Genomic DNA, 22,285 nt, shown 5'->3' with positions numbered 1-22,285 from the left:
AAATTAACTAAAATGATACAGTCAACAACCATTTGTTGAGGAAGAATGACTCATGAGGATTGTCTACTAAACAGGATAACACAAAAACTATCATAACTTCACGACCCTCCATTAAAACATCAAGAGGCTATGGTTCCCGCCATTAATGGCGTCAAGCTTCCATCTCTCTTCTCTTCTTCCTCAACCTCTTCTCTTCCATCATCCTCCTTTTCACTTCCCTATCAAACCATTTCATCATTCCTCCATTTCTCTCTCAAATTTCAATCCATACTACCACCACAACTACCATTTTATCTCAGCTTCTGCTGCGAGATTCCTTACAAACCCACCAATCTCCCCTGTTTCCCAACAAACGCATCACCCCTATTCTTCTTCTGATTCCTCCGAACACTCCTTTTCATCAAATGATGCAAACTTTATCTACCATAAGTGTCTTGAATTGCTTCAATTGTCTGTTCATTACAAGGATGTTGAGCTTGCAAGAGCTGTTCATTCCTTGATTTTGAAGTTTGAGGAGGATAATTACTTGCTTAATTCCTTAATTACTGCTTATCTCAAACTGGGTTTTCTCTATGATGCTTATAATGTGTTTTCCGAAATTTCCCATCCTGATGTTGTCTCTTACACTGTTATTATTTCCGGGTTTGCAAAATCTGGGTATGAATTTGAGGCTATTGAGATGTTTATGAGGATGAGAATGAGAGGTATTGAACCTAATGAGTTCACTTTTGTTGCTTTTTTAACTGCTTGCAGCAGAATTTATGAGTTTCAATTAGGGTTTCAAATTCATTCTTTGATTGTTAAATTTGGTTATTTGTTTTCAACGTATGTTGCAAATTCTCTTATGAAATTATACGGCAAATGTGGTGAGTTAGATTATGCACTTCAGGTGTTCGATGAAATGTCTGAAAGAGATATTGCATCCTGGAATACTATCATTGCTAGTTTTGTTAGTGAAGAGATGTATGACAGAGCTTTTGAATTGTTCCATGAGATGCTTAGAATTGATGGGTTTAGAGCTAGCCAATTTACTCTTTCGAGCCTTGTTAGTGCTTGTGCTAGTTGCTCTTCTAGGCTCTTGGGTAGAGAAATTCATGCTTATGCAATTAAGATAGGCTTTGGTAATAATTTGAGTGTCACTAATTCTCTTATTGGGTTTTACACAAAATGTGGCACTGCCAAAGATGCGTTAACTTTGTTTGAGAGAATGCCTATCAAGGATGTTATTTCTTGGACGAGTATGATTACCACCTTGATGGACTTCGGAATGGTTGATTCAGCGTTAGAAATATTCGATAACATGTCTGAGAAAAATGCTATTTCTTTCAATGCTGTATTGGCGGGGCTTTGTTCGAATTATAAGGGTTTAGAAGCTTTATCTTTGTTCTGTGATATGGTTAATAATGGTGTCGAATTAACAGAATACACACTAACAAGTGTTATTAGTGCTTGTAGCTTGCTTGGGGTAAAGAATATTAGTGAACAAATACATGGGTTTGTGATCAAATTTGGCTTTACAACCAATTCTTGTATAGAAGTAGCTTTACTTGATATGTGCACAAGGTGTGGGAAAATCGCAGACGCTCAAAAGATGTTTCATCGAAGCCAATCCGACCAATACCTACCCATAAAATGGACTTCCCTGATTTCTGGCTTTGCTCGTAACGCGCTGCCAGAAGAAGCTATGATACTGTTCCAATGGGGGCAATCCGAAGAAGCTTTAGAAGTTGATGAAGTTACAGCAACTACAGTACTTGGTATTTGTGGGACTCTAGGTTTATATGAAATGGGTGAGCAAATGTATTGTCACGCCATAAAATCAGGGCATTTTCATGATTTAGGATTGGGAAATGCTGTCATTAGTATGTACTCGAAGTGCGGTTACATTGAAAATGCTCGGAGGGTTTTTGAACTTTTGCCCTTACATGATGTAGTGTCATGGAATTGTTTGATTTCTGGTTACCTTCTTCTAAGGCAGGGTGATGAGGTGTTGTCTGTTTGGTTGAGGATGAAGAACACACATATAAGACCAGACCCGATCACCCTTCTTTTAATTATTTCGTCGTATAGGCATACCAAGTCGAATATGCTAGATGATTGTCGGAGATTGTTTTTCTCGATGAGTAGTGTATATGATATCGAACCTACTTCTGATCATTATGCGGCGTTTGTGAACGTTTTAGGAACATGGGGTTGTTTAGATGAGGCTGAGGATATGATATCTAAGATGTTGTTTGAGCCAAAAATCTCGGTTTGGCGAGCTTTGCTTCATCGTAGTGAAATTCATTCGAACCCTGAGATTGGGAAAAGGACAGCAAAACGCATACTGGCTATGCAGCCCGATGATCCTTCTACGTTTGTGCTCGTATCAAATTTGTTCTCTGCGTCTGGTAGATGGCATTGCTCCGAGATGGTTAGAGAGGAAATGAGGAGGCAAGGTCTTAGAAAACATCCTTCACGTAGTTGGATAGTTCATCAAAACAAAGTTCATTCGTTTTATACCCGAGATAGGACTCATTCCCAATCGAAAGACATCCATCGAGGATTAGGAATCTTGATCTTAGAATGCTTAAAAGCTGGGTATAAGCCTGATACAAGTTTTGTTCTTCATGAAGTAGAGGAGCACCAGAAGAAAGATTTCTTGTTCTATCATAGTGCAAAACTAGCGGTAACGTATGGCCTTTTGAAAACCCGGCCTGGAAAATCTATTCGAGTTATGAAGAATGTCGTGTTATGTGGCGATTGCCATAACTTCTTCAAGTACGTTTCGAGAGTCACTCGAAGAGAAATTCGTGTTAGGGACTCTTCAGGTTTTCACTATTTCTGTGATGGAAAATGCTCATGTAAAGATCACTGGTAACTTCTTCATACACCTAAGTATCATCAGAAGATTACATCATTGAAAGTCTAAAGTTCTTGTGTCTGATGTATTTTATAGGGTGAGATGGTTGAATGTAAATACATGTTGAAGGGACAGTTTAGGAGAAGGAGAAAATTTTGAGGTATATAATGAAATTTCATACAAAACTGCACAAAATCTTAGTTTGACATTATTCTCCTGATGCATTGCACAAAATTGACTTTGTATATGTACTATGTTGGGATGGTTTATCCCTCATCGATGATTTAAAGATGGTGTGCATGTCATTGGAGCCCTTTCTCCCATTGCCATATGGTTTTGGGATGGTATCTCCTTGGCTTATGAAGTGTGTGCACCTCGTGTTCTTCAATTCTATGCTGGTATTGACAATAAGTCCAACTCAATTTAACATACTAATTTTGTCATGATTCATCAGTGTCATTATCTCTATAAATATGGCTCCTTGCGTTTAGAAAACCAGGCTATATAATTGGAATTTCCTTTATTGATATTTGTTAATCCGCTTTGTTTTCTAACTTGTAGGAAGACATTACAATATTAAGTCATTGTAGTATATGGGAGTCTTTTTTTTTTTTTTTTTTTTGCCTTTTTATTGTGGGTGGTGTGATCGAGGAGAGTTTGGTTTTGGACTTTGGAGGATATGATCCCTGATAGAGAATATAACATATATAAGAGATCTTTTGGGCTAGAAGCTTGTGGATGTACTAATGCAGGCATGCAGCAGTACAGTTCTGTCACGTTGGCTTTTGATATCATATCTAGAGATCATTTCAGCCAAAAACTCAAGTTGATGGTTGAAGCTCCGCTTTGATACACTATGTACTGAAAACTCTGATGTGATTGTGAATCTCCAAGAGCTTATTATTGTGGAAAGATAGATGGGAACACTAAATAAGGACCAAAGGAGAATGGAGCTGTAATGCCTCTGCTTTGATACACATTATTGCCCTAATTGTCTGTGATGCAGCTGGAATGTTACCTCCCTCGAGTTGGGGGACCGAACTTGGTGATGACCGGAAGGGTGTCCTGTGATGCTTTGTCGTTTGATTGTTTGAGATATTCGTGTTGTTGAATCGATTCGAGTTGTTTCTACAATGAAGATGCTGTAATCATATTACTGTCTGTTAGGCAAATTATTGCTGTAAATTGTGTGATTTTAGGTTGCATCCAGACAGGAGGGATGGGGAATCTATGCAACTCACCCAGCAGAATGAATAACAATTAACTTTACTTACACTGTTGGTAAAATATATTATTGATCGATTTTAGCTTATTTTAGCATAAATAGATGAAATAATATCTAAAGTTAGTGTTTAGTATAAGAACTGCTTGAAATTGTTTGTTATTAATAAATTATTTTTAAACAAGCTACTTTTAGCGGCATTTTTGATATTAGCTAGTCAACCTAGTTAATTAATTAGTTGGTCAAAATCTCCTATGATGATATGTATTCCTAAAATGATCCGATGTGTGAGAATAAAAAAAAATCATGTCAATCTGAATATAACCTTAACTTGATCATTTTGACCCACTTACTTCAAACATTATATATTATATTTTTTTGCCATAAACAACTATATTTCTTGTAAGTTTTATATTTTGAGTTAATATTTCTTAATTAAAGTAGTAAAAAATATAATGATCTATTTTTATAAGGATTTTTTTAATAAAAAAATAATATTACATTTTTTGGAACAAATTTAATCATAAAAAATAAGTGTTTCTTTTTAACCTTCAACCTGTTTGTTGGTTTAAATTTCAAATAGTGTTTTTATGAAAAATAATTTGGCCTAAAAGAATCCAAATAAAAAAATAAAGTATTAGCTTCAATTTCTCATTACATTGAATTTTCTTCATTATTCTTTGCAATGTCTAATATTTTTTATCCACACATTTAACTTTTTTTCGTCTCATCTCATACATATATTTTATGTATTTTTTATCTCATTTACACATTTCACTTGCCTTTTTCTTCAACATATATTTACCTTTATACCACATTTCTCACTATTCTCGATTTTCACCGATCTAGGCCATTTCTTTTGAATCTGAGGAAGCAATACAATTAGACCTGTGAAAACAATCGGTCGAACGAGTTATCGGTCAAGTCGATTCAAATCGGCTCAGATTATGTCCGATTTGGGACAAATTTGAGTCAATCGAATGGATCGTTGATTTTTGTTTTTTTTCCTTATCATTATATATTTCTCAAAATATATAGAATTATATCATAATATTGTTTTGTAGTAAGTCTTGACAAAAAATAATGACATGGAAATAAAAAACTGATGTGAAACCAAAATTGTTGAAAACGAGTAAAATAATCAAGTTTAAATTTCGGTCGAATTTGACCCAATGTTTTCTAAGCCCGATCATTTTGATACAGGTTTAAATTTCTAAATTATAACCTACTAATTGTTAATCGAAATTCAAACCAATTTCGAAACTGATCAAAATTTGTTAACCTAAATACTTCTAAAAAAATGATCCGAACCATCTACCATTTTGAGAAATTGCAACACCATTTTCAATTCGATTTCTTTTGTACGAGATCGTCTCACCGTAAGATGAGTTCATTTCATTAACCTAAAAGTTTGTATTATTGGAGTAGTTTCTATCATCATCCAATGAAATAACAATGACGTGTCAGTGTAGAGAGCACAAACTTTTGTGTTTATTGTTTTGCAGTTTAAAACCTCACAAAGTACAGTTTGTGGCTTATAGGGTAATGCAATTAGCAATCCCCTGTGGCGAGGATCAGGATAAACCATGGTGGTGCTCCAACTCCATTATCATCAATGGCTGCAACCCAAGAATTACAATGGCTTCTTTCTTTCTCAATATTCCAATACACCAAAAATGGGTCGTCCTTCTACAATTATGTGCTCCCAATCATCTCCGACCAGAACTCAAGTAATTCTCTTATTATTCTCCATTTTTATTCCTATGTTTTCTTTATTTTGGAGTACAAGGTAGACCGAGGAAAAGAAGGGCTACGGAGACTCGAACAGGAAATAGAAAAGTTTACTTAGTCTAACTGTTAGGTCGTGATAATTCGTTACATAATCGCCGATAAACCTACTCGTGTGGACATGGGTTCGGGCCTACAAACCTACGGGTAACTGAGTGTTAGACTTGCCTATGTTCACCCTCTCCCAAATTAGGATCACTAACCATATTCACCATTCCTATGTTTTCTTACTTTCTCTTTGTTTTCAATAAGTTGGGATTTTGGTTTTAATGTTGTTCGAGTATATAATATATCTTGAGACTTCAATCATCAGTTTAAGCTTTTGTTTAAGTCGGTTTCTTGGCATGTCATCAGTGACCAACGTGAGGTCACGGGTTTGAATCTTAACTATCCCTCAAATTCAAGTGTATCCCCATTTCTAGCCAAAGACTCTCGCATGGGAGAGCATGTTAGAATATATAATATATCCTGAAATCTCATCCATCAACTTAAGGTTTGGTTGAGTTGGTTCCTTGACAAATGCAAAGTTATTAATGATGTTAAAATCTGTTGATTGCTTTAAATGTATGAAAACCCAGAAAAGTAATAAGAAAATTCTTTTCATTTAAATGAGTATACATTGAATTTGATTCAAAATGCCTTAGAATTAGCTTATCTTCTTGTTTGGGTATTAAGTGAGATGAATTGTTTCACTGCTAGGATGTCAGCATGGGCGAAACCAAGAATTTAAACTAGGATGCCATATAGTGGCATTGTAACAAAATAATCATAGTCGAATAACCAATATTTGAAAACCTTTAACGATGCAACCTTGTTTTTGCACTATCTGTTGCACAACTTAATTAGTGATTAAGCATTAGAATGTTTTGTTGAATACAATCACTTTTCAGAGGATAATGAAAAGCATCTCAGTAGGATCAGAAGTTGGTGGTGCCGGAGGAGTATCTTCATATAGTGCTTTAAAAAGGTTGGACCAAATATGGACTAACATCTGCTCAACTGAAACAGGTTGAAAATTTGTGTTTTAGTTCATGGGTTATTACTATATTGATTTCTTTGAAATGTCATATCATGTTATAAAAGGACCATATGAACCACTAGCCTAAGCTGATAGTTCATAGTTAGAATCTCACGATATATTACATGATTACATCAGTGTAACATAATTCGCTAGTAAATTTGCTTATTGAATTCGCGATTCACTCAAAATGACCCTAAAATAGCCTAAAACTGACCATAACTCGCTTTTTTTGATTTGCGATTCGTAATGAGATTAGTGAATCATGTGACACTATATTATATACTCGATTACATAGTGATCATGTTTGATATTGCAGTTAATAAACCACCACAGGTAGTTACTACCGTTTGTGGGCCTTTTACGCGCAGTGAAGTTTCTGGAAAGTCAGTAGACGATTTCGATGTAGTAGTATGTGGAGGTACATTGGGAATTTTCATTGCCACTGCATTGTGTGCAAAAGGCCTTACTGTTGGAATCGTCGAAAGAAACATATTGCAAGGGGTAAGCACAAAAATTCTGATTAATTTGCTAGTGTTTTGGAACGAACTTTCGCTCTTGGACTTTATCATATATTGGTGCATCGTTCTTGTTATCAGAGGGAACAGGAATGGAACATTTCAAGGAAAGAGTTGCTGGAACTTGTGGAAGTTGGCATTTTGGATGAAGATGCCATTGAACAAGCTATAGCGGCAGAATTCAATCCTGTGAGTTGTCTATACGATTTTTCCTCGTGATCTAGTTCTTTCAAATTGATGCATTGTCGTCAGCCTAGCAGCTACATCTCATCTCTGCGCCATGACTAAAATTTGAATATATAAATTGATAGAAGGTCACGTTGTTTGGATGATTTACCCCACATCGACAAATTGAAGATGGTGTGCACACTTTATAAGTTGTTGGAGTCCTTCTTCCTATAGCCATATGGTTTTGAGATGGTATATATCTCCTTGGCTTATGAAGTGTGTACACCTCGTGTTTCCCCGTTAATATGCCGGTATTCATAATAAGTCCATCTCAATTTAACACATGTAATGTCTACATATGAACTAGTCAGTGATCCTTTGGCAAAAGTTTTTCCTGTATCTAAAAGAAAATTAGTGCTCGTTTCGACATATGATTTCAGATTTTTGGTTTTCAAGTATCAAAGCCACTTCAAGGGCATGGATGTTGTTTTGTTACATAGTCTTATGGTTTTTTTGCAGAACAGGTGTGGATTCGAAGAGAAGGGTGATATTTGGGTCAAGGACATTTTAAATATTGGGATTTCGTAAGTTAGTCCTGGTCTATTGTGTAAACTTTGGATTTCAATCTCGTAAGTAATGCATAGCAGATTATATAGCTTTTGTGCCACAAGTCGTATTTTACTATATTACATTAAGCAATCCAAATTTTTCTTTGATTTATGAGCCTGCTATACTTTGTTTAACCATGTAGTAGTCACAATCCTGTTTCTCTGATTTGCAACTTCTGTAATGATGAAGTAGCAAATCACAATCCTTGACATGGTATCACAAGCCAGCGTAACAAGAGGTCACGGGTTCAAATCTCAACCGCCCCTCATTTAAAGTGAAATATTTAGCGTTGGGTTTGAGAAGAGCCTGTGTTGCATCCATACTTCTAGCCCAAAAGGCTCTCATCTGAGGAGGCGTGTTAGAGTATATAATATATCATGCAGCCTCAACCATTAGCTTAAGCTTTTGGTTGAGTTGATTCCTTGACACTAAATAATATCACCCAACTCATGCAATGACCTGAAATCCGAACCAAATTGCAAAAACTATAACAAATAACGTATCACCTCTTATTTCAAGTAGAATATTTCGTAAGGTATGAGGAGGGCCTATGGCTATAGCTATGCTAGAGGCGTGATAGAGTATATAACATATGACTTCAAGCATTAACTTAAACTTTAGGTTGAGTTGCTTTCTTGACATTAGTATCTCAATTCCTCTCTTCTCTACTATTCTCCGATTTATTTCTTCTCAATTCATTCTTCTGAACCGATCAAGTCCTAGCTATCTTTAATGAAATTATCTTGCGTTTGCTTAAACATATAGAGCTACTGTATTATCTTTCTGGTATGCTGATCTAATGGCTGAATCCCTTCACATTGAAAATTGAAGCATTTTAGTATTTAACAAAGGCTTCAATTTTAGATTATTGATTAAGTCATCCTTTCTTGATGATTCACAAGAACCACACTAGAAAACAGATGGAAATGTTCTTTTCATAAGATAGTTGGTGAATTTTGCTATGCTTTGCTTATTTATTCTCACTGTAATGCACTATTTAGACGATTTTGTGTTCATTTAAATATCCTTCACATTTTTGTACAAAGGAAATAGTATAGAGTTGATGGTTAAAAGAAAGAGAAAGTTGTCCATAGCACATGACGAGTGGCTTTGCGCAACCCTTCATAGAAGGTGGGTGCTCCGTCCATACTGATGCTTTGTTACGAGTTTCGTTTGGTTATAGTATGTGCTTTTGGTGGGGCCTCTGCGTTTTTGCCCTCCTTTTTCGGGTTTTTGCCTTGTTCTCTTTTTCTTTGCTAATCCTTAAAAAATATGCAGGCCAGCGAAGTTGCTAGAGATAATGAAGGAACGATTCAAGTCTCTCGGTGGGATAATCTTAGAAGGTTGTAATGTTTCCAGCATATGTGTGTATGATGACGCAGCGGTAATCTTAGTAGACATCAGTAAATATGATTTCGACCTATCATCTTTAACTACCTTCATACCGTATCTCCTTGCTAGTCATTCCGGTGTGCTATTCGTCACAATATAGGTTTTGCAATTATCCGAAGAGAAGATGTTATCATCACGACTAGTCATTGATGCTATGGGGAATCTTTCTCCTATCACAAGACAGGTCTGTTTTGGTCTCTTGTGTTTGATATTTCTCGCACAAAATCCATTTATTCTATGTTCGAGGCTCTCCTTGATCCTTAAGGTGACTTGTATATTGATTTACAGATTAGAGAGGGAAGGAAGCCGGATGGTGTTTGCCTTGTCGTTGGTTCATGTGCACGCGGTTTTACAAATAATACTACAAGTGATGTCATCTATAGCAATTCCACTGTAACGAAAATTGGTCAGGCAGATGTGCAACTATTTTGGGAGGTATATATACTCCTTCAAGAAATTAACATTCTGATCAGTTGGGTTTTTGTGCGAACTTGCATCCGCAACTTTATGTAATCGTTTTGCAGGCATTTCCTGCTGGTTCGGGTCCCATGGATCGAACAACTTACATGTTTACGTATATGAATCCTCATCCAGGATGCCCTACCCTGGAAGATCTCTTGGAAAGTTATTGGGAATTAATGCCAAATTATCAGGTTAGTGAAGGTTCCCTCTCTTTAGGGCCATATACCTAGACATTGACATGTATAGTAAACTTTCTCCTTTTGCTCTTTTTGCCCTCCCATCCAGCCACCCCTTTTTTGGATTTTTATTTTTACCTTAGGTTTCCTTTAATGTAGGATAAGTATTACATTATTAACTTATAGAAGTATGATTAAAGGTGCGTATGACAATTGACTTTTTCCGTTGATTGACGTTTGACTTATAGATTGGTCAAACAATCAAAGTATTTGGTAAATGGCTTTTAAGCGGTTGAAAAGCTACTATGAACAAGGTTGTTAGGATCGGGATTCTACTTAACATCGTTGAGGGGTTAGGATCGAAATCGGTAGAATCGGATTGTAGGATTGTGTAATCCTACAAATATGCATCAATGTGCTTTGAATTACTGATCATCAATTATATTTGTTCTCTTTTTAAGTTTTAAGGTGTAAGTAAAAACCTATAGGACTTCATCTATTAAGTTTTGGACAAAAATACTTTTAATAATCATTTTTAAACTGCAAATTAAGAAAAACTTGAATTTTATAAAGGTATTAATATACTTATTTTAATTATTTTTATTGATGCGTAAGTGAAATCTGTATTATATGAAAATATTTTACGATTGAAACTGCTCATGTAGGATCGGATCGTAGAGTCGTAGGTTTGTAGAATCGCGTTATGATCCTATCACCTAAGTTTTTTAGCTAAGTAGGATCGCACGATTCTACCACATTAAGATCCTACCTACGATCCGAATCGGTCGCCCATTTTTGGATCGTAAGATCGTAGAATCGTAAATCAGAATCGGGATTCTGATAACTATGACTGAACACTTTTTTTATTGGCTTTTAGCTTTTTCAACTACTTCTTCACTAATAAACAATCGCAACAACTAGTTTTTACCAAACATCTCCATACTAGTTTGCTAAGTAGCTAGCAATTTTAACCAATTGCAAACTATAATGAACTAAAGTAAAATGACACAGTAAATCATGTGCACTTCTTTTTATGTGAGGTTACACATGACGTTTACTATTAAGGCTCAACCTGAAACAACCTCTTTGTTAATTTTATCATTAATACGTGAAAGGTTATGTATATCCGACCCCCAAACCCTATCCTAGGTGGTGGGAGCCACTTAATGTCATTGGGGTAATGAAATGTTGTTGTGTTCCAACTGATCAAACTAACCAACAACTCAAGTTCTTGATCCTAGCCATCTATACTAGAGTAAATGAGTAATTTTAACCTCTGTCTCTACTCACTAAAGTTGATGATGGATGGTTTTTCATTCTTACTTTTTCACCTACACCCTAACTAAACCAATATAAAATTTTCTTCTCATAATCTTATGATTGTAATGGTTGGTGTTATGGTTCTTATTTGATAGGGAGTTACCCTAGAAGATCTCGAGATTATGAGAGTCGTATATGGCATATTCCCTACCTATCGTGACAGGTAACTTATAAGTTGTTTCCTAGATATTATATATCTACACAAATATACTTATTTGTCTCTTTGAATTTGCTACATTACGCATTACAGTTTCAGCCCCAACAGAGTCTATACATAATTTGACGCTTTTATGGATGAATAGTTTACTAATCTTACACCGTCTTTTCCTGTTTCGTCTCTACAACGCAAATGGTAGTCCCCTGCCACCTGCATTTGACCGAATTCTACAGGTGTTTCACATTGTAACTCAAAACTTTTCCATGGATTTTGTGGTGGGAATTGTTGCTTAAATCGTATTCTGCAGTTTGGAGACGCTAGTGGCATTCAATCCCCGGTATCTTTTGGTGGTTTCGGAAGCTTGACCCGGCATCTAGGGAGATTGTCCACTGGTATATACTTACAGGAAATCGCTACACTTTATGTTTAACATGAGAGTTTTTCTATAGCTGATGTAGCAAATTTAATTGAATAGAGAGATTATATCTGTCACTAAATACTCAACATATTTAATTAACTTGAAGAATGAACACAATTACAATGGCTTTCGTAGAAACGTTAAATTTTTGAAAACGTATTTCTTGTTTAACTTTTGTCCTGTGTTTTCAGGAATTTGTGAAGCGATTGAGGGAAATTTTCTGGACTCAAACAGCTTGGCTTTGCTGAATCCATATTTGGTTGGTGCTACTGACTACTGAGAATCATAATAATTTTAGCTACTATTGTGAGAGACTGTCTTTCGATGAGACTAACTCAAACAAGGAGTCTATATACTCATAATATGTATGAGATAGACTATTTAACCTATGTATGAGACATGTCTCTTGGTGAGACAGTCTCATACAAAAATTTGTGTAATAATATTCAATTTTTGGGAGTTTTTAGCTTTTTTTGACAGAAATATGTATGTGCAGCCCAATCTAAGTGCTTCTTGGCTATTTCAAAAGGCAATGTCAGCCAAGCAACAGCCTGATGTGTCACCTTCTTTTATCAATGAGCTACTTCATGCCAATTTTCAGAGTATGGAGGTAAAGCTTGCATAGTTTTTGGAAAAATAACTCATATGTGATCCTACATCGAAAAAATAGAGAAGTTGACTAACGTATAAGCTTGATGGGCTACTCCTCGTGTTACCAATTTGGTATTAGGATGGAACCTCATTGGACTTATGTGCAGTCAACTCTCCTCTTATGTGGGTCTTGTTGGGTACCAGCCCAATAACAAATTTATCATGAACCGTCTATTTTTTTTCTCATTCATCATGCAAGTTGCAAGTAATCAGCTTATTGAAAACACTTTTTTTTAAATCAAATTGTCACATATTCAGCTACAAATTGATATGATTCGATCCTCGTTTTTTCGCTCAGTATCAATCAAGTTGATTATGATGGTCATCTTTTATTCTTCTTCCGTAACTTTGAGCACATCAACTCAAACTGAAGGTTAAAAAACAACATTTTTAGCATATAAAATGGTTTTTGGTGTACCAAATAGATCACAAGGTGTTTCATTTTCTTATCAGGGCCAACCCTCTAAGGGGGCAAGAGGGGCTTGTGCATCGGGCCCATCCAAAAAATTATAAAAAGGACGCTTTAATATTTAATAGTTAGAGGCCTATTATATTATATTTAGTAATTAGGCTCCCATAATTAATGGTTTTATTCGGGCCTCTCAAATCTCAGGACCGGCCCTGTTTCTTTTCAACAAATATATTTATAAAGTGGTATCTAGCAAAGTTTTGTTAAATGCACTTATATCCTGCTCATTGGATAAAAATCTGCAGAAGCTGGGTGATCCTGTTCTAAGACCATTTCTTCAGGTTACTTTCATTTTTGTTCTCATTCTCCTGATATATGTTATTTACATTATAGTGCTTTGATATAATGGAGATTCATGTGCACTTCTTACTTATGTGCTACCGAGAGTCAATTGGAAACAATCTCTTTGTTATCACTAACAAGGGTAAGATTGCGTACGTTCGACCCTCCAAGCCCCGCTGTGGTGGGAGCTACACTTCTTATTTATGTGCTACTAAGGATCAATCGGAAATAGTCTCTTTGTTATCACTAACACGGGTAACGTTGCGTATGTTCAACCCCCCAAGTCCTGCCTTGGTGGGACCCACTTAATGGCGTTGGAGTAATGAAATGAGGGTAAGGTTGCGTATGTTCAACCCCAAGTCCCGCCTTGGTGGGACCGACTTAATGGCATTGGAGTAATGAAATGTTGTTATTGTCATTGTGCAGGATGTTATTCAATTTGGACCTCTAGTGAAAACACTAGGTTTGGTCATGCTTACTAAACCTCAAATTATTCCTTCCATATTCAAACAGGTAATTTATGTGCAATCCCTTGATCCTGCACCATCTATCCCTAGGTTTGGTCATGTTGACCCTCAAGTCTCGATAGTAATCAATGCTCATGGGGCCGTCCCCTAGACGATCGCTAGAATTGTTCTATTGGTTCATGTAGCCAACCCCAATCTTTTCAGATTAAGGTTTTAGCTTTGTTTTTGTTTTATAAGTCTTCATCTTGCTTAATAGTTGTATTTCAATTGTTTTGCCAAATCATTGAGGTACAAGGAATATTCTCTAACCCATGAAATATACCAGAGTGTCTAAAGAACGAGTATCAGTAGTTTCATGGAATTTTGCCATGTTCTTTGATAAATAAATCCAGATATTTGAGACCGTGATGTGTTGTATACTCTATCTGCATTGGGATATGTTATAATGCACCATGTTCTTTGATAGGTGATATTATATATTTCCACGTTGAGATTTTCCCTCGTAGCAAGTTAAGTTTCAATGACTAATCGAAACTACACCAAATATGCCTAAATAGTCGAAATCTTGTCAACATTCTATTTTCAGGTTGGAGTCCCTGTATTGATCGACTGGTCCGGCCATTTTGTAATGCTTGGTTACTACACATTTCTCTCAACCTTTGTAGATCCTTTAGTTAGGTAAATTTCATTTTTACTCTCAGAAGTTGTCGTTCTATTCGCTCTTACGAGTACTTGTTACTTATTGCTCTAACCGAATTGATGAGGTTTGACATCAATCGTATTGCACGTACTAATCGTATTATCTTGATGACTACTCGTAGGCCCTCAATCGAAATGTTCCCTTCCAAAATAAAGTTTCAGTGGAAACGATATCTCGACAGTTGGAAATACGGAGCTGGTTTAGACTATAAACTCTGAAAGCGTTAGTTGTGAGCGGTTCGGTTCCAAAGCACAATGTGATCTCTTTTTGGAGTTTCGGACGACAATTGATGTCATAGTACATAAATATTAGACATGTAATTGTATTTATTAATACGTCAATTAATTCAATATACTGTTAGAAACATATTTTGTGCTCTTAATCAGATGGATCCTGATGTGATCTCCTAATATGCCAAGTTTTGACACTCATATGGAGCATTTTCATGATTTTAGCTCTCAATCACTGCTTTCTAAATACCTGTTAGGGTGTTCGGCCGCTGCAAGGACCTCTGCCTCCGTCTTCGGAAAGCACCAGGCTTGTCACCTCAACTGCTACGTATGTCTTAGATATCTCAACAAACCTCGACTATAACTTACGTAAGATCGCTATTTGGGTCGTACGGAAGAAGAATGACCTGTCTTTCGAGTACTATTCTTGTAACACCCGAATTTCCTCTCGTCCTTTGCGGTTTTGGTTTCGTATATATAAAGGATCGGAAATTCAAGGGTGTTAAAATTCTTCATTTACGCGTGCTCAGATCGACCTCCTAATCATCAATCTCAAACTCAAACTCGACCTGACTAGATTGATGTTCATACTTTTATTTAAACAGAAATTCTTAATCAATTACGTGATTTGTAATTTAGCACAAAAAGACAAAACAAATATTAATAAAGTAAATGAAAAAAAAGGTAAATCAAAATCCTAAAAGCCCCATGCTTCCCATTCTATCAAATCTTCTACAAAGGGTAATTTGCTAATATTATAAATCATTGTTATTTACTTATACTACCTCATATTTTAATGCATTACTCTTACTATTTGGAATTGAGATACTAGACGCCTAGACGATAATGGAAAATTGTACTTTAAAACTTTTTTATGATCAAAGTTTCATTACATGTAACGACATGATACATTTCATATTTGTTTGATTATAATCGGATAAAAATTAAATCGTTAAGTCTGTTTTGTTTGATTATAATCGGATAAAAATTAAATCGTTAAGTCTGTTTTGAACGACTTCTCGGGACAAATGAGAGAGATGATATAAAATGATAAAAGATAATATAAAAATGAATAATCATACAACATAAGACACATTTATAGCCATAGGTACTCCTATTATTTAAGCAATTTCATGCAAAGCATTGACAACTTTCGTTGATTCGTTCAATCATCTTGGAAAACCACGATATTTTTCCTTGACAATTCATGTTTTATCCATCAAACATTAACAAATTAAATTTAGAGATTTTACGTTGCAAAATGTAAATTAGGAAGTAGTTTACCGATTACCGTTGACATGATCGCACGATCGCCATGTATGAGCTTAGGAAGCTTAAGGTACTGTAATTATTCATCTCTCTTCCTTTTTTCATTCTTTTACTGCAATTCGGAAATTCAGTATACAATTTGATCTAAGAAATGAGTTTCGATTTAGCTGGTTTTCCTGCGAGGATCATTATTGAAGAGGTCTTCCATGAAAGAGAACTGCTACTTTTTCTAGACGAGCTATTGCCTCTGCTTTTTATCTAGGTATTTCATCTTATTGACTATAATTCAATTAATCGATATAGTTTTGTAATTTTTTGATTATTAATGTCACTTGATTTGCTGTTAATCGGTATTATATCTTCAAGAGTTTAATATCTTGTAAAAATTATAGCTTAATCAACTCAAATTGTGCTTCGGTTTCTATTTGAAAATTGGAAAATACACCTCAAAGTAGGCGGATTATGCTTTCAGGGACATAGAGCAATTTATACTTTGAAATCAATTATCTAGGGACATGATGCACTGGTAATTGTTTAATGTTGATGACTTTGTCTTGATAGTAATCACTAGAATTCTTGAACAAGGTGGATGTTGTGTGATTAATGTAGTAAAAGTAACTTGCGTTCCTGTATAATTGACATTCCTATGTGCATTATTATCAGATGGAGGGGAGCATTTGTGGATGTTATTTCTCATTAGGTTTCGAAGTAAATCGATTATACCTATACTAGTCGTTGATGACATTGAATGATTTTGGAGTATATGAGTTGCAGATAGATACCTATTGTGTCACCGTTTTGAGGTTTTTAAATTAATACAAGCTCTATAAGTTTTTAGTGGCCATAATCATAAGTTTTTAGTAATACATTGTCTCATACATGACTTACTGGTTTAAAGTATCTGTTTGGCTACTTGTCAAATGGATATTCCTGGGGCCATTGTGTATTAGTTGATACGGTAGACATCCAGATAAATTGGCGAAAACAAGGATGGTACAGCTAATATATTCCACACAAAACGATGCTGCAGTAACCGTAGCCCTGTCCTTGACATTGCCATAAAGTAATTTCTTTGAGACACAGTTGCTTCTGTGACTGATTGTAACTGTGTTTTTCTACCCAAATAGCAAACATTTTAGATTCATAGTATTTCTATGGAAAAGCAGTTGTTTCCTTAATGAAATTTTTCTTTAGACCTTTGTTGGTGTTTTTTTTTTAAAATGCTGCCACTCACTGTTGAGAGTTTGCTTGCCTAAATGATCCAAGGCTTGAGTATCGTGAGTCTAATCTTGTAAAGTGTATTGCCTTCCTACAAAATATTTATAAAAAATAGTGCACCTATATCGTTTAGTAGCAAAATGCATACTAATATCTGGTTCTGGTACCAAATATACCAACACTGCTCGAGATAAGAATACAATATTGAAGCTATTTTTGGCTAGTGTTGCCTATCAGTGGACTAAAAATTATTATAAGACTATAAGAGAAATGATTCTTGTGATGATGTAAATCATGTGAAGGGTGTGGTTTATTCGAAAGTGATGCTTTGCTGCAGCCGACAATTATAGAAGATAAAACTGACTTTTGAGAGGTTAGAGCTCTCAAAGAAAAACAAGATGATAGATATATTATGTGAAAAGAAATAAGCCGAATGAAAAAATGACTAACAAAGAAATTGAAAAGGATAAAAAGTGGATTGTAACAATGATAACCATAGGCTTTGAAGCTTAGAACAGTCTAAGTTAATTACAGATCCAGTAGATTTAGTCTTAGCTATATGCTGGTGTTTTATGAAATACTAACTTTCTAGGAAAACAGCTTGTAATACTAAACTCTTACTAAACTAGATGAGGTCTACGAGGAGCAAAACTAGTACTCAAATTTACCCTCCTGTGAAGCTGTAACAACTGCTAGAGATGCAGAGTAACTTAAATCAGGTCTTCTGGAAAAGTGAGTGTTTTGATGATGACTTAACCAATCAAGGGATATCCTTGAGCTAGGAGAGCACCAGCCAATGCATTGTTTGCAGCTTCGGAGGGATGAAATCCATCCCAAAATACATACTGTGTGGCATTGGAGCATGTCCCAACAGACCTCTCATTGCAAAGCAAGGATGTCTCTATTGTCCCGGTTCCACAGCAAGCTTTTCTCGCTTCGAAAAAGCCTGCATTAAATACTTTGCATCAAAACTTACATGTAATATGGTTATATAGAGCATAGGAATCATGGGTTCCAATCCTATGTTCAAAAGAGATCTTTGAATGCCAAGAAGTTTTTTGCATTCACCTAGTTTTATTTAGCTGGTATTTGGAACTAGTTTATAAAATTGTGTTACCAGTTTTCAATTTTTTGCATAATGATGTCACTATTTGCTTACACTGGATCAGTTTTTCTTGAGTTGATGAGGAAATAATAATCATAACTCAAATGCAGGTAGCAGAAAACTTACCATTTTCTAAGGGATGTGTTATCATGTCTAAAAGAGGCTGATAAATGTCGAAGACCACCAATTTCAAATCAGCAAGTTTTGTCTGCAAGCTCTGCGCCACACCATTTAATTTACTGTTAAAAGAGAGAGCATCCTTGTTCAGTCTTTCGACGCATTGATTAGTTCCTCCTCCAAAAAGCGTAATGGCTGCTGGCAAACACCCCATTGGTGGTAAGCTTGTTACTCCTATCCTCCTTACTCCAAGCCCATATAGTGTCTGTATATATAAGTACACCATAACTGTGCTAACTTAGATACATAATCAGAAAGGTAGAACCTTGATATTGTCCATTTTTACTTAATTTGCTACATTTTCTTTTTTGGAAATGACCTTACACCTATCTTCAATTCTCACCCACACATTTAATCGTCGTTTTCATTTCGTCTGAACATTTAAACTATTTTTGTGTATTCTACCTAAAACAAAGAAATAGTGTATAAAGCAACTAATGGTACTTGATGCAAATTCAAGTGGACTAAGTTTTACATAGGTATCAGTAAGGTTAACATCTTATATGTTTTCCAGATATACAATAGAAATTAATTTTACAAAATCGAAAAACTTAATTCATCAAATAAATTGGAAAAGAAAGGAAAAGTTGAAGAGAAACCTGAACAAAATTACTGAAAGAAGTCATGAGAATATCAGAATACTGATCAGTTGTATACTGTCTGTATAGCACTGGATTAATGTAGTAATTCTGAAGATAATCACTTGATCCTGCACTCAGAATATGAATCCCACCAGAGAACATTCCCTTTGCTCTGTCATTCCCCACCATTTTCACCACCTTACTTTGGTAATCCTTGTAGTATGCTAACTGTTGTGATATCGGTATCGCTCTCTATAAACAGCCAAGAAAAAAAATTACTCTATGTTCAGAACATTCAAATTATAAAGCTATTGCATGTGTGCATATCATTAACAAACTTACATATAAGGCAGCTGTTCTCTCATTGTAACCACAACCAGCAGAAGCAAAGTTAGCGCCTATCAGAAGGTTCTTTCCTCTTGCTGCTCGGCTTAGGTAAGATGCTGGATATGCTGAAAAGCCCAGATTCTCCGCTGCCAAAACAACAAAAAAAAAAAGAGAGAAGAATAATTAAAATATTTAGCTTTGTTATATGGTCACGTGGTGCAAAAACGAGGCAGCATCGCATCATTCAGTTGTGTTGCAAAGGTTTTAGTAGTACCCAACCCAATTTTCCCCACGTAGCAAAGATATTAAAAAAACTGCGTTTGAGTCGTTTTGAGGGATATATCATGCTTTCGGCCAACATTTAGTGTTACGATAATCGCATCACTTTGGTTAGCAGCTTAGCGCATCACTATGACCACAACCACGTTTTTGCACTATGTTTGGCCTTGAGCATGGTGTTAGCTAATTGCATAATTGCGAATTCCCCCCAAATATGATTGTAATGGTACACTTTTAGGCTTATTTAGTAACACTAGGTAGAGCGCACCAAAGCGAATCACATTTAGGCAACAGTGGCATAAGCGGGCATAGAAGAAACGTGTAGGCAAATAGTGAGTGAAGTTACCAGTAAAATCAATGGCAGTTTTACCATTGGAAAACCTGCCAGTAGGCTGGTGGGTGACAAAATCTCTTCCATAAGGAGGGAAATTGGCTTTAATAAGAGTGTAGAGGCCATTGTTGTTACCAGTATCAGCAACTGAATCCCCAAATATACAGAGTATTGGTACTAATGGTTCCCCTTTACTGTTTTGAGATGCTAAAACAGCAAGAAAAACTGTACTAATGAACACTTTTGTTGTAAACTCCATTTTCTTTCTTTCTGTCAACTAAGAGAGGAAAAGAGGAGAGGAAGAGTGAAAACAGAGATGAAAACTTTGAAAAGGGTTAGAAGAGTAGAAGAAAAGAAAGGAGAGGAGGGCTGGTGAGGTGGTATTAAAGTATTCTGAACATGGAGAGCTGCATAGGTTGGATACTTGTCAAATTGGAGTAATTACCTGCAGGATACCTGTTTATTGCACACTCTTTAATTTCAGAATTCAAAGGCAAGGTTTTTTATTTTTATTTTTATTTTTATTTGTTATTAGGTTTAGTAATGTGTCTATCGTATCTATTGTCAATGAATCTAATGATTTATCATTCTTAATTTTGGATTATAATGGACTATATAAAAAATGACTCTTAAATCATGTGTTTTTCATCATGTGAAGTTGAACATGTCTGCTACATAGGGTCATTCGAAAACAATTTTTTTGCTTTCATTAACAAAGGTAAAGTAGCATGCATTCGTTACCTCAAACCCGCCAAGGTTGGAGTCATTGATAACATTGGGATATTAGACTATTGTATAACATTGTGTTTAATTTCAATGGGGCCAAAATTATAGTTCATTGGTTTCGGTTTGTTATTTGATTTGAGTAAAATAGTTCATTATATTATATGCACTTTTTATGAATGTTGAATTACATGTAATGTTAGCTTTAAAATCAATAAATAAACAATAACCTCTTTAGGTTGTATACATTTAACTTTTTCAAGCCTTTAAATGGGGAGTTGAGTAAACATTTACAAGCTTAATTAATAAAAGTACTTGTAGACGAGATAATATTTTGTCCTCGGGAATCTACCATGAAATGTCTTAAAAGTTAAAACAACAAACTCTCTTTTTGTTGTAATGTTAGTGAGATTGATATTCTCTCGAAAATCTTTGTCAGTCTCGCTTATTTTGCAACATTCTCGTCAAAAGCTCTCATATAGTCATATAAAAAGATAGGATATAACCAAATGAAGGGGATGGAGTAGTTGTTTACTGCGTCAACTGTGGAATATATATTCACATTATTTTGAAAGCTTTGATACACTCTCGATTTTATATGCTAACTCTACTATGGTTTGCTTTTAATTAATGATTAACGCTCCTTTGCAACAAATTTTAACAAATCTCATTACATTTAAGTGGTTGTTAGCTAGTCTCTTACCTATGCATGGTTTCAACTTTCAAGAGTTGTATTTAAGCAAGCCTATGTTGACAAGTTATTTCCGATTAAACTTATAAAATTTCTTTTGCAATTTCTTGGTTCAAATCGGTTTTTCATCTAGTTAGAATTATGATTTATTTTTTGATAAAAACAATGAATGTTATCAAAAATAATTATTACCTGATTGAAAATCCAAATTAAATCACTACTTTATCAAATAATATGCCATACACATTCTAAATTAACTGGTAATGTTGGCTATTTTTTACTTCTAAACTCTAATTAAGTTGAGAAAATTGCAGTTGTAAATGTGCATCAGTGCATGAAATGTCACCGGACATAGTTGCAGTAAGTGTTATCTATTTATTATGCACTAATGTTAAGAGTCAGTTTTTTTTCATTAATTTTTTTTTTTAATTTTTGCTCTTAAAATGTAATTTATTCTTTTTATAGGTGGTATAAACGGTGAGAATCAAACTTCTACTATCACAACTCAAAGCAAAAGTACTCTACTATTAATTGCAAAAGTACTCTACTATTAATTGTTAGTATTTGAGTGAGTTTCTTTTAGTAACATCACTTTTGATCCCAATCAAAAAATTTGTTCTTGATTTTTAAAGTACTAATTTTATTGTAAATTTAATCTTTATTTAAATTAGCTTCTTGTGTCAGATAAAAGTCAA

General features: G+C 35.1%; 3 protein-coding genes across 5 annotated transcripts; 2 read left to right on the top strand and 1 right to left on the bottom strand.

Annotated features, from left to right (window-relative positions):
- The first annotated feature begins 1 nt into the window (after position 1).
- Positions 2–4,320, top strand: LOC130827192 (pentatricopeptide repeat-containing protein At5g03800). The gene is made up of 2 exons (XM_057692846.1): positions 2–2,856; positions 2,939–4,320. The coding sequence occupies exons 1-2, from the start codon at positions 146–148 to the stop codon at positions 2,967–2,969; spliced, it is 2,742 nt and encodes a 913-aa protein (XP_057548829.1). The 5' UTR covers positions 2–145; the 3' UTR covers positions 2,970–4,320.
- A 1,261-nt stretch (positions 4,321–5,581) lies between these two features.
- LOC130827187 (uncharacterized) lies at positions 5,582–18,866 on the top strand. 3 transcript variants are annotated; one of them, XR_009047174.1, is made up of 21 exons: positions 5,582–5,794; positions 6,743–6,860; positions 7,190–7,374; positions 7,470–7,577; positions 8,076–8,140; positions 9,219–9,296; positions 9,444–9,549; positions 9,658–9,741; positions 9,846–9,992; positions 10,082–10,210; positions 11,611–11,678; positions 11,872–11,905; positions 11,980–12,064; positions 12,282–12,349; positions 12,587–12,700; positions 13,456–13,491; positions 13,919–14,005; positions 14,546–14,637; positions 14,781–16,228; positions 16,326–16,420; positions 18,592–18,866. XR_009047174.1 is itself a non-coding variant. In XM_057692842.1 (18 exons), exons 1-18 carry the CDS (start codon positions 5,680–5,682, stop codon positions 14,875–14,877), a joined length of 1,698 nt encoding a protein of 565 aa, XP_057548825.1. In that variant the 5' UTR covers positions 5,583–5,679; the 3' UTR covers positions 14,878–15,090. The 3 variants fall into 3 exon arrangements, 2 of the variants coding, with proteins under 2 accessions (XP_057548825.1, XP_057548824.1); XM_057692842.1 differs by lacking the exons at positions 6,743–6,860; positions 16,326–16,420; positions 18,592–18,866 and having other exon boundaries at positions 5,583–5,794; positions 14,781–15,090; XM_057692841.1 differs by lacking the exons at positions 9,219–9,296; positions 16,326–16,420; positions 18,592–18,866 and having other exon boundaries at positions 5,583–5,794; positions 14,781–15,090.
- On the bottom strand, positions 17,810–20,724 carry LOC130827190 (GDSL esterase/lipase At5g03820-like). Its single transcript, XM_057692845.1, has 5 exons — positions 20,192–20,724; positions 19,582–19,712; positions 19,258–19,491; positions 18,608–18,863; positions 17,810–18,322 (listed from the first exon to the last, which is right to left on the bottom strand). The coding sequence occupies exons 1-5, from the start codon at positions 20,433–20,435 to the stop codon at positions 18,129–18,131; spliced, it is 1,059 nt and encodes a 352-aa protein (XP_057548828.1). The 5' UTR covers positions 20,436–20,724; the 3' UTR covers positions 17,810–18,128.
- Between the last annotated feature and the right edge of the window lie 1,561 nt (positions 20,725–22,285).

The sequence above is a fragment of the Amaranthus tricolor genome, chromosome 11 (assembly GCF_026212465.1).
Source record: "Amaranthus tricolor cultivar Red isolate AtriRed21 chromosome 11, ASM2621246v1, whole genome shotgun sequence".
Taxonomy (NCBI): domain Eukaryota; kingdom Viridiplantae; phylum Streptophyta; class Magnoliopsida; order Caryophyllales; family Amaranthaceae; genus Amaranthus; species Amaranthus tricolor.
Note: the sequence above shows the minus strand (reverse complement) of the source record. Positions and strands in the feature narration are given on the sequence as shown.

Coding starts and splice junctions, on each gene's coding strand:
- LOC130827192 (XM_057692846.1), top strand. CDS start 146: ATGGCGTCAAGCTTCCATCTCTCTTCTCTTCTTCCTCAACCTCTTCTC. Junction 2,857..2,938: donor TGCTCATGTAAAGATCACTG/GTAACTTCTTCA, acceptor TGTATTTTATAG/GGTGAGATGGTTGAATGTAA.
- LOC130827187 (XM_057692841.1), top strand. CDS start 5,651: ATGGTGGTGCTCCAACTCCATTATCATCAATGGCTGCAACCCAAGAAT. Junction 7,578..8,075: donor TAGCGGCAGAATTCAATCCT/GTGAGTTGTCTA, acceptor GTTTTTTTGCAG/AACAGGTGTGGATTCGAAGA. Junction 11,906..11,979: donor CATTTGACCGAATTCTACAG/GTGTTTCACATT, acceptor CGTATTCTGCAG/TTTGGAGACGCTAGTGGCAT.
- LOC130827190 (XM_057692845.1), bottom strand. CDS start 20,435: ATGGAGTTTACAACAAAAGTGTTCATTAGTACAGTTTTTCTTGCTGTT. Junction 19,492..19,581: donor AGAGAACAGCTGCCTTATAT/GTAAGTTTGTTA, acceptor GGCTGTTTATAG/AGAGCGATACCGATATCACA. Junction 18,323..18,607: donor AACACATCCCTTAGAAAATG/GTAAGTTTTCTG, acceptor TATTTAATGCAG/GCTTTTTCGAAGCGAGAAAA.